We start from the raw sequence: 12,290 nt of genomic DNA, 5'->3' as shown, positions 1-12,290 counted from the left end.
CAATTTATCCTGAGGATACAAGAGTGCTGATTCATAAGGGCACATGTACCCCAATGTTTATAACAGTGCTATCAACAATAGCCAAATTATGGAAAGAGCCCAAATCAATTGATGAATGGACTAAGAAGATGTGGTGTATGTATGTGTGTGTGTGTATATATATATACACACACAAACACACACACACACATACACATATATATATATACACACACACACACAATAGAATACTACTCAGCAATTTAAAAGAATGAAATCTTGCCATTTGCAACAATATGGATGGAACTGGAGGGTATTATGCTAAGTGAAATAAGTCAGTCAGAAATAGATATCATATGATTTTCACTCATATGTGGAATTTGAGAAACAGAAGAACATAGAGGAAGGGAAGAAAAATAAGTTACAGAGATAGAGGCAAACCATAAAAGACTCTTCAATACAGAGAACAAACTGAGGGTTGATGGGGTGGGGGGTTGAGGGGGCAGGAAAAATGGGAGATGGGCATTGAGGAGGGCACTTGTTGGGATGAGCACTGGGTGTTGTATATAAGTGATCAATCACGGGAATCTAATCCTGAAGCCAAGACTACATGTATACAGTGTTAGCTAACGTTGCGATAAATTACTTTAAAAAAAAAAAAAAGTTAAGGCTGGGAAAGCAGATAGGAGCCAGATTGAGAGAGAGTAATGTGTAATACTTAATTTAGACTTGGTATACAATAAGACCATTTAATATATTTTAAGCAGTTGAATATTAAAAGCAGAATTGTTCTTAAAAGTATTTTCTGTTTGTGATCGGTAGAATGGGGTTTGAAGGGAAAAAACTGGAGGCAGTGAAAAAGGGGGGTTAATGACATTCATGACTCAAACTAAGATTATAGCAGAAGTAGAAAAGTAAAGACTTGAGAGATTTAGGAGATTAAATCAGCAGTATTTGTGACCAAATGTGTTAAGAATAGAGAAGAATGATGCAAAAATGACTCTTGCCTTTCTCATGTGGCTAGGGAGCAGTGCCATAATTAAAGACAAGAAATAAGGTGGGGAGGGATCTGGGCCACTGATAGCAAATTCTGTTTGACCCAAGTTGAGCTGGAACAACCGGTAGACATAAAATGATGATTATTTAATAATTATTTTGAAACTTGGAATTCTAGATCTGAGCAGTTTTAAGAGTCATCAGCTTAGTACCTAAGGGATATGTAGTTAGAAGTAAAGTCGGGGAGGAAAGATAGAACTCTGGGTGACATTCAGTTCTTAGTTGGAGGGTTTTAGGATCCAATAATATATACGAAAGCATTTTGTAAACATAACTGTTCAAAGGTATTTTGAGACTCTCTTTATTTCATAGGTGAGCGAAGCAGGTGTCCATAGGCCCCATGTTGGTGGAATTCATGGTCGAAGTAATGATGGGGCTTATTCTCTTGTCCTTGCTGGTGGATTTGCGGATGAAGTAGTAAGTCGTAATACAACCTTGTTCTTTAGAACCATTCTTAATCATTCAGTAAAATACAGAAGTTTTGTGTAGGGTGTATAAAACCCCATCTTTTTTTAGCATAGTTTTTATGTTGAAGTGGTCACTTCTATATAAGTTATAAGAAAAGTCAATTGACAGTCTTCAATCTTTACAAGTGTTGATTTATGTATACATGTGGTTGCTGATTATTACAATGAAAACATACTTTACAGAACTCATTTTTTTTATTAAACTTTTTATTTTGGGATATTGCAGATTGACATGTAGCATTAGAAATACTACAGAGATCTCTGTGCTCTTTACGCATTTTCCTCCCAATGGTAACATCTTGCAAAACTGTAGTACAGTATCACAACCAGGATATTGACATATTGATACATTTAGGTCACTGAACATTTCCCTTAACCACAAGTATCCCTCATTGTGCCCTTTGATAACCACACATACTGTATCTGCTCTGCCTCAACCCATCCCTAACCCCTGACAACCACTAATCTGTTCTCCATTCCTATAATTTTGTTGCTTCAAAGATTTTTATAATTGGAGTCATCTGGGCGTCTCAGTCCATTATGTGTTTGACTCTTGATTTTGGCTCAGGTTATGATCTCACAGTTGTGAGGCTGGGCTCCACACTGATCATGGAGCCTGCTTAAGATTCTCTCTCACTCTCCCTCTACCCCTCCCCCATTTACATACTCTCACTCTCTCTCTCTCTCTCTCAAAAAAATAAATAAATAAATAATTTTTATGAGTGGAATCATACAGTATGTGACCTTTGGGAATGGTACTTTTTGCCCAGCATAATTCTCAAATTGTGGCATGTATTAATATTTTATTCCTTTTTTATTGCTGAGTAGTATTCCATGATATAGGTATAACACAGTTTGTTTAACCATTCACTCATTGAAGAACATTCAGGTTGTTATAGTTTTTGACTTTACAGATGACTGTGATAAATGTTTGAGTACAGGCTTTTGTTGTTTTTTGTTTTTTATAAACGTAACTCTTCATTTCTCTGTGATGAATGCCCAGAAGTGTACTGTTGGGTTATATGGTAGTTGAACATTTAGTTTTTTAGGAAGCTGCCAAATTGTTTTCCAGAGGGATTATACTACTTTACATTCCTATTATCAGTGTGTAAGTGATTCAGTTTCTCTGCATTCTTACCAGCATTCAGTGTTGTTGCTTTATTTTACTTTAGCCATTCTGATACGTATGTAGTGAGATCTCATTGTGGTTTTAGTTGACAGTTCCCAAATGGCTGATGATGTTAGGCATGATTTATTTGCTTTTTTGCTGTGTGTATAGCCTCCTTGGTGGTATATCTTCAGGCCGTTTGCCCATTTTTCTAATTGGGTCACATTTGGTTTGCTGTTCATTAAATGTGTACTTTACATGTATTTTCTCCCATTCTGTTTCATTGGTTTGTTTTCATGGTATATTATAATGATGAATTAGAGTAGCTATGGAGAAGCCAAGATGTAGTATGCTTTCAGACAAAGGTAGAAAAGTTTGCCATTTTTCTGACTGGCAGATTTGGCAGTACATTTGCATTAGCATGGCAAAGGAAACTGAAAATGGAAATATTCGAGTTAAGTCTTTGAGTACTCCTTTAACATGTATATTTTGAAGTTGTATTTTTCAGAAATACAAAGGGTGTTGTATAGTTTATTACAGTAGGCACTTATTTTTTTTTTAAGGCTCTGTAAGAAAACAAGCCAAGAGTAGAAACTCTTTAACATGTTTTTAGCATCGACCCAGTTGTGTTTGATCTGGAGTCTCACATTTGTGTGTGAGACTTGCCTAATTATTTTACCCCAGTGAACCTCAGTTTCCCCATGTGTAAAATAGAGAAAATAGTATCACCATTTTATATCAAAATAATTGATGTTAAATGAGGTAATTTATGTAATCTTGGAACATAACAAGAATTCAAATAATTGTATTGTCTGTAGCAGATTATCTTAAATATATGAAACATAAACATGTAAAGTTGAAAATGAGTGCTAATTGAATTTAGGTGGGTATTATTACTTCCCTTTTTCCCATCTTTTGAATATAGTTACTAATCAAACATTAAACATTTGCAGTACTGATGAGCTCTCAATGATGTGTATTAAGCAGTTAAAGAATGTTAAATAATGTAAGAATATTTTAAGGCTAAAACACATAGGCTTAGTTCACCAACTAAGATGTATCTGGAGATGTTAATATATTTTATAAGCATTTTCAATCTTTTCCTCTTTTATCATAGGCAGATCATATGTACAGAAATAGGTGGAGGAAACCTGAATAAGCTCTTTTTTTTTTTTTTTTTTTTTTTTTGGTTAGAAAATGATTTGTTTTGAAACCTTTAATTTAGTATAACATCCATGGAACCAGTGATCTTCTGTCCAGATGAATGGACATGAAACTACTGAATACCTGTTGATAAACTGGTTAATATTTTAGTCCAGTCATTTGACAATCAAATGCTAGTTTTAGTGCCCTTTGTGACCTCACTTAAGGAATGAGGATCCACAAAGCTGGTCTGCCTTTTAGTTGTCTTGAGAAGTAGTTTGCTTAGTGATAGGAACAGATTCTGGAACTAAACAGTTAGGGTTTGTGTCCTGGTGCCATCTCTTACTAGCTAAGTGACTTTAGGGAAGTTAATGAACTTCCTCATCTATAAAATAAGGCTTTATGATACTTTACATCACAGGGTTGATGTGAGGGTAAAAAGAATCCATGTAAAATCTTAGCCTAACCACACACACACACACACACACACACACACACACACACACACAGTAAGTGGAAGTGTTACCAGCAGTAGTGGTAGTATCCAGTTTTGCAAACATGTAAGGAGTATTAGAAGAGAGAAACTCACAGAAATTGCAACTGTATTCTATCTAAATAGCCTTGAATTAAGGAATCATCAAAGGTGTCTGAGAAAAGTTTAATGATGTTAACTATGCTTTAGGATATTTATCTGATAGTCTTTGGCGGGGGGTGTTGAGAAGATTTGAGATGAACTCCTTTTGCTTGATAAAGGTGATGGCAGGAATGGGAACATCCAGCTTATTGTGTTAGACAGCTGCTTTACAACTTGAAAAAAGAGTAGAGACTGGGAAATTGAGTCACTGTGGGGCAGTGGTATGTCCCCTCTATAAATGATGACTTCTTATGTGAGGGGTTCTCAGACAGCAGTCTTTAGGCTACTGGCTCACAGGGGTACATGGACTTAAAGATGTAATAAATTTGGGCTGATCATTTTTCCTTAGGAAAATTAGTCTGAACTAATACCGACTGAGCTCTGACAGTCTGACAATTCTTTTTTCCCCAGTGACAATTAAAGTTTCTATTGGTGTGACGATTAAAGTAAGGATGAGTTAATGACATAGAATACAATATGAGGTAGAATAACTATTTTTACTTATTTGCTGCTTGAAAAATAATCAGAAATGTTTTTGTTCTTTCGTTTTAAACAGTACTGAGCTTAGATTGTCCCTATTATTCTCTCCTAGTCCCCACTCCCTTTTCCTTTATAGCACTGCCACAATTCTAACTTCAAAAGTTGACAGAGTTGGGGTGCCTGGGTGGCTCAGTCAGTTCAGTGTCCAACTCCTGATTTTGGTTCAGGTCATGAGCCTTAGTCTTTAAGATATAGTCCTCAGTATTGGATCAACAAAAACTGAAGTCAAGGTTTTTAGACAGATAAGAACACTTACTAGACCATGAGATTTTGGGGGCACCTGGGTGGCTCAGTCAGTTAAGCATCCGACTTTAGCTCAGGTCATGAGCTCACGGTTCATGAGTTAGAGCCTGTTTCAAATTCTGTGTCTCCCTCTCTCTCTGCCCCTCCGCAGCTCACACTCTGTCTCTCTCCATCTCTCAAAAGTGAATAAACATTTAAAAAAATTTTTTTTAAAACATGAAATTTTAGTTTTGACTTTATCCAAAGGAAAAACAAGATGCAAAATAATTGACCTTTATTACAGACAAGGATTTAATAGAGAACACTTCATTATCTTGAGTTCAGTCTAAACTAATTAAAATCTTGCAATAAAGAAGTAACACTAATGGGTGGGGGAATGGGCAAGATGAGTGAAGAGGAGTTAGAGATAGAGTCTTCTAGTTATGGAATTACTAAGTCATGGGAATATAAACGACAGCATAAATAATATAGTCAATGGTTATATTAGCATTGTATGGTGATAGATGGTAGCTACACTTGTGGTTAGCATAGAGTAATGTGTAATTTTGTTGAATCACTATGTTGGATGCCTGAGACTAATGTTATATTGTGTGTCAACTATAACAATAATAAAAAAAAAAAGAACCACTATTTTGATAGTGCTAATAGAATTAATTTGTATACTGATACTCTTCTCAATTGATTTTGAGTACTGATTCAGATACAAACTTAGTAATATCAATATAAATTTATAGCTATTACAGAGATATTTGTGGAGCTAGTTTATGTAATACCTACTTCCTTTGGCATGTTTTTTTCACATTTACTAGATACTTTATACAGATTTTAGTTTTCAAATTCTTTTCCAATGTTCTTTTTAATGCTAGGTGATTTTTTTTATCTCAGTGTGATTTGAGTGAACCTGTACAGCGTGAAATGTGGGGAACTTAGTATTCTGTAAGGATTTTAATTTTGAAATTTAACAGCAAACTTGGGTATGACATCGATTGCTGATGGGAAATCAGATACAGAGTATTTACTGAAATGATACTCTGTAAAAACCTACAAGCTAATATTGATGTTTATTTTAATACCGTTGAATTAAATAATATTCTCAGTCCATAAGACCTTATTTTCTAGCATTCTTTTTTTTAATTTTTTTAAATGTTTGTTTGTTTATAATGTTTATTTGTTTTTGAGAGAGACAGACAGACAGAACAAAAGCAGGGAAGGGGCAGAGAGAGAGGGAGACACAGAATCCGAAGCAGGCTCCAGGCTCTGAATTGTCAGCACAGAGCCTGACCTGGGGCTCAAACTCACGAACCGCAGGATCACAACCTGAGCCAAAGCTGGCCGCTTACCCGACTGAGCCACCCAGGAGCCCCTGTTTTCTAACATTCTGTAGATTATTGGCTTATATGTATAGCATGAGAATAGCCACATTTAGAAGTATTGGAAGCTATAACTTTAAAATGATCAACTCGATAACTTGATATAACTTGAAGGTATACTATGTACACCACTTTTAAATTTTGTCTGATTTTGGTATATACCTTGAGAGAACGTGTAAATTCATAACATCCTAACCAAGTGCTCTGACTGTAAAACAAGAATTAGTGAAATTATATTTGGGCTTAGGTATCTTAATGTTGAAATTTTTCTCCTGTAGGACCGAGGTGATGAATTCACATACACTGGGAGTGGTGGTAAAAATCTTGCTGGTAATAAAAGAATTGGTGCACCATCAGCTGATCAAACATTAACAAACATGAACAGGTATTCTTTACTGTTAGAGTTTGTAAAGTCTATTTATTTGGGCTTTGTATAAAAGTTTGATTATATTAATATAATTTGTAAGTTATTCTGTAGGGCAGAATCTTAAATTGAGAGTTAAAAATCTAAATTTAAAATCCCATTATCTGATTATATAATTGTTTATAAGTATTGTAACTTATTTCTTTATATTTTGTAAATAACATAATTCCCAGTCTTAATACATGTGCTTTACATTTTAAAACATGTTGAAACCTTTGAAGGAAGGGAATCTAATATAAGTGATATTGAGAACAAGGTGGCTTATCTACTACCTCATGGATCAAAGTTATGTTTTACCCAACACAGATTTGTCTTTTAAAGTAACAAACTTCTTTTTAGAGGAAACTCACCAATATGAAGGAGGTTTAAGATTGGGAGCCCACATTTGTGGGCATAAGTGAAATATCAGATAAACTTAAAGCTATACTCAAGGTGCTTTTAGGATTTATAATGTCTTTTAAGTGTTAGAATGTTTAGTTATAAAAGTGACCTTTTCTAACTAAATGCTTATAAAGCATTACAAGAGAGCCACCTTGTGCTGACCTTTGTTCTATAGAGGTATTAATGATATGCCAGCTTCCATGGGAGCAGAAAACTTGACGACTTCAAAATGTTTTAGTTCATAAATGCATGCTAATAGCAATAATAATAAAGTGACCCAGATCATCAGATAGCAACAACCACATTATAACTTGTCATAATTTTAGATCAATTTCATAAAGTCAAAATTTTTATATCCTATTGTTACGAGTGTTTTATGGATTATTGAGTAAAAATGAGTATTTTTCTTTGAATCTGAATCACTCGGTTTTAAGTAGTGTGCCCTTAATTTCTGATTACCGTGTGAAGTAAAGAATATACCAGTATGATTTCAAGAATTTGTTGCATACCAAATTACATAGTCTGTTTTTATGTCTTCCTTCTCTATTATTTCTGACAGTAGGATTATTTAACTGAACCAGCAGAGGAGACAGGTCAGATTTGCTGGTGAAAACATTCCTGAAGTAGGAGTCCAGTCCCTAGTTAGTCTTTTTCTAGTGAGAAAGCAGCTCTTTAGAAGGAATGATCTTAAAAGGAGTTAGAAATATTTTGATGTGTTTTTGTCAGTGAAAGTATATCTTGAATTTTTAAAAGTGCTTTTTTAAGTTGTCTCATCTGAAGATTATATTTACCCTTTAATAATAATGAGTTATTTTGCTTGAATGAGATTTGTTTCCTAACTACCTGCACTTGTAATGTAAATGGTAAATATTTTTCAAGCTTTTAAAGAATCTAAGTATAACCCTGTTTACCATTATGTTACAATCTCAGAAAATAATTGACAAGTTGTAAAAATGTTTGTATTTAAGAGAAGGTAGTGAAAATAAAATTCTGACTGAAAACAATTTAGGATTGACTTACCATAGGGACTCTGACATCCATTCAGTTAATTTATACATTAAGTTTTGAGTACACATTGTGATTATAAAGACCTCTTGAGCAAAGATACATATATGTTTCATAAACATGAAAACCAAGGTCAAAGACCCTTAGCTCTGACCCATATTACACTTTTTCCTGACTAGTGTATGGTCCAGTTTATTTTTCCTTCTCCACTAAGAGGGAGTTCGACCCTTGCTTCTTGCTTTGAGAAGGTTGTTCCTATTTCTTCTCAGCTCTTTCACTTTATGAAACTGAAGTGGGCAGCAAGGTATCCTGGCCTTCCTTTATCAGGGCAGTTAGAAACAACCAATTGAGCTGCAGACTAATGGTAAAGCCTTGTTTTGCATAGTTTGATCTTCTTGGAATCTCTTCACATACTTGAACAACCTACATACTTAATGTGAAAATAGAAGTGAGTTATTAATGCCAGTTAGTGGTGGCAGTTCTGACTAAAGGTCCTTGTAAGTACCAAACCATTCTGTTCATTAATGTGAAAATAGTACTTATTCTTTTCCTTGCTCTTTAAGAAGATGAAGTATGTATATCTCAATAGGTATTCCATAAATAAGATATAATACTAACACTAGAAGATTGGATACATTTTCTTCTACCTCCCAGAGATTTAATGCATCTCCCTTTGAGATTAAAAAAAATTAACTTGGTAAACTCCAACTATTTGACCACATTTATGAAAGTTTTGTTTTTTTTTTTTAACAAAACACTGTATTTACTTTAACAATATAACTGTGATGAAGAGATTTGGGTAGATTAGACATTTCATCTTACGGTGAATTTCATTTGAAGCTGCATAAAAAGAATTATGCCCTGAAAAAGTATTTTGTATCGTATCTGAATTTACCAAATTGGGTGTGTGTGTTTTTAACCTTACATGTTCTCAGTGGTGTCTTGTCACTTAAGTTAGGAAGTAGGTATCTCAGAGGAAGAATACTAATTTTAAATAGTTTCTGATTTGGTGGGAACTTTGGGGTTTTTTTGTTTGGTTTGGTTTTTTTTTGTTGTTTTTGTTTTTTTGGCAGGACTAAGTTCTCCCAAGAAAGGTCTTCTAACATAACCTTACTGATTAATTACTACTAAGTGAGTACACATACTAAGGAAGCTTCAAGTAAATCAGGTGCTGCTTCTCACTCACTGTTCCTCCTTGTTCATGTGTCATCATAAAAATAGTGATCTGGAGGAGCCAAAAATCTTTATTATCATGATTTAGTGCAGGCATTTGATTGCTTCAGTTTTATTTAAACTTACCTTTTTACTAGAAATCTTTAAACGATAATTTCATATTAAAATTGTTCTTTAATAACTTTTAAACGGTAAGGAATCTCTATCATCTGGAATGTGGAAAGTAGACCTAGAAAGGTCATTTGTACCTTGCTGACAAATTTATTTTTCTGGATTTCTTTCTACATTATTCCAGCAATATACTTCACTCCCTCCCTTATCAAAAATAACTACTACAACAATCACTTGCTTTAGTGTCCAACTTTCTCCCTTCCCTCGTTATTTAAAAAAAAATTCCATGTATTTCTAGTTGTTTTCTATTATACGTGGCACAGATGTTATTACTTTCAGAAGAACCCTACAGGCTATCTGAGAACCAATCCCCTGGCTTGGGGGTGACATCAGAAAACTGATTTGTCTTCTCTGCTGGTGGGGGAAAGCATAATCCTATTATCTGGAATAATATGGAAAGAATCATAGAATCTTAACTATCAGGTAAGGCATAATTCACCTTTTAATTGAGCTAATAATGCGATTATATACTTAAAGATTACTTGGTATAAAGACTTTGTTTTATTTTTTAGGGCATTGGCCCTAAACTGTGATGCTCCATTGGATGATAAAATTGGAGCAGAGTCTCGGAATTGGAGAGCTGGTAAGCCAGTCAGAGTGATACGCAGTTTTAAAGGGAGGAAGATCAGCAAATATGCTCCTGAAGAAGGCAACAGATATGATGGCATTTATAAGGTGCTCTATCTGGCATGACATCTTGTTAGTCATTTTTCCTGGGCTTTCAAGACAGGGTTGCCACAGGGAACTACCCTACAGTGGGTGGGCTAAAGGAAGTAGTAGACCACCTTAGTTGGTATCTCTACTTTTTCTGGAAATGTAACAGATATACAAAGTGAGCTCCTAACTTTGATATTTTTTCTCTTAATGCTTATTTGAAGTCCATAAGGGCAGAGTTCTGTTTTAGGTTAAGTTTTTTATAAGTATATATTCTCTGTGATAAAACTATTTAAATAACATGGGCATCATAGATACTGATTGTTATATCTTTCAGAATTATTTTAATTATAATAGATTTTCAGAGCCAAGCACATTATAATTGTTCAGATAGGTTGTATTGTTTTAAAAAATGGAGGCATTTACTGCCACCATTTTTATATCCTATTATGCGAGATTCTATTATTGAGCATAATCTTGTTAATATTTCAAACTTATAGCAATGGGTACTTATGTGGGAACTACCTTAATTAAAAATCAAGGTAAAAACAGTATTCTAGTGATTTTTTATTTACTATTCTTAAAGCAAGTATCTTTTGAAGTTGCATTTAGTTAAGTGTACTTAGTTAAACTAGTAATGTGGCATTATGAATAAGTCTAAATATTAAATCTCAAACTAGTACCGAAATAATTATGATTTAGGTGGTGAAATACTGGCCAGAGATTTCATCAAGCCATGGATTCTTGGTTTGGCGCTACCTTTTAAGAAGAGATGATGTTGAACCTGCTCCTTGGACCTCAGAAGGAATAGAACGGTCAAGGAGACTATGTCTACGTTTACAGGTTAGATTACATTTGTCTAGGCTACCTGTATGCTCATAAAAACACACACCTCTGTAGTATCTTTGTGCCTTAACACTGGATACAGCTCACAGCAATTGATCAGTGGACTGTAAGGGGTGAGGAATGAAATCATTCAAGTATACAGAAGGAAAACAAAAAGGTAGTAGCATTCTAGGTGTCAAACTGCTCTAAGACCAAGAATTGTGCTTGGGAAAAACCAAGCCTTCAATGAAAAGTAAAATAGTTGTAATTCAATTTGGAAATGACTTGAACAATGAAGGAGAGGGATACATAAAATTAATATAGAGAAGACCTTAAGAAGGGAAGTTTATCATAGAGGGCACAGGGGGTGTGTCTCTGGTAGGGGAAGGGGGAGGTGGCTTATAAGAGTGGTCTGCTTCTCCTACCCTTCTCACTTTTCCTCACCCCTTTTTTCTCTTCCCCCTCAAAGCTGCTTCCCTGTCCTGTCACCACCTTTAGTGCTTTGCCTTTTTTTTCCCCTTTGCCCATGTTCAGCTGTTAACCCATATAAGACTTTGTTGGTTTTGTATGCATAATGGATGGTATGGCTACATTCCCCCGTCCACTGCCTATGCACCCTAGACTTTGTCCCTGACACTGACTTCAGAGCATGGTTTGAGTTCATCTTCCATCATTCCCCATTGTTGTGCTTCCTGTAAAGACTACCAGCTTTTCATTTCCCCTGGCTCTGCCCACACTGCATGTGTAGGGGCTGAACTATGGGCAAGTGTCTGACCACCCAGGCAGGTGAGTGTGTGTTTTCTAGTGCAAGTCTGTGTCTGTTTTTGTTTTCTTTTTAAACTTGTAGAATTGATTGTTTAAATGAGACCCATCAGCTGATAAAATAACTGCCAATATTCTTTTTATAACAATATAAAAAAATAACTTGTTAAATCCATTTTCAAAAGAATTTTTCAGATTCATTGTTCAGCAGAGCAATGCTCTAGATAGGTTAGATTTGAAACTAAGCAGAAGCATGTAAGCTCATCTACTATGATTAAGTTAAAAACATCATTGATGGGGCCTGAAACATGTTGAGCTTTAAATATCAGTGTTATCAACAAAGCATGTTCTCCCC

The 12,290-nt window shown here is 34.8% G+C and overlaps 1 protein-coding gene across 1 annotated transcript in view; it reads left to right on the top strand.

The window, feature by feature from the left end:
- Positions 1-12,290, top strand: part of UHRF2 (ubiquitin like with PHD and ring finger domains 2) — an 81,004-nt gene that overhangs the window by 58,895 nt on the left and 9,819 nt on the right. The window contains exons 9-12 of the mRNA XM_015083471.3: positions 1,348-1,452; positions 6,819-6,925; positions 10,207-10,369; positions 11,051-11,191. Coding sequence (XP_014938957.1) covers positions 1,348-1,452; positions 6,819-6,925; positions 10,207-10,369; positions 11,051-11,191 — 516 coding nt within the window. The remainder of the gene's footprint in view (positions 1-1,347; positions 1,453-6,818; positions 6,926-10,206; positions 10,370-11,050; positions 11,192-12,290) is intronic.

Source organism: Acinonyx jubatus, chromosome D4, assembly GCF_027475565.1.
Source record: "Acinonyx jubatus isolate Ajub_Pintada_27869175 chromosome D4, VMU_Ajub_asm_v1.0, whole genome shotgun sequence".
In the NCBI taxonomy this organism is placed as follows: Eukaryota; Metazoa; Chordata; class Mammalia; order Carnivora; family Felidae; genus Acinonyx; species Acinonyx jubatus.
Note: the sequence above shows the minus strand (reverse complement) of the source record. Positions and strands in the feature narration are given on the sequence as shown.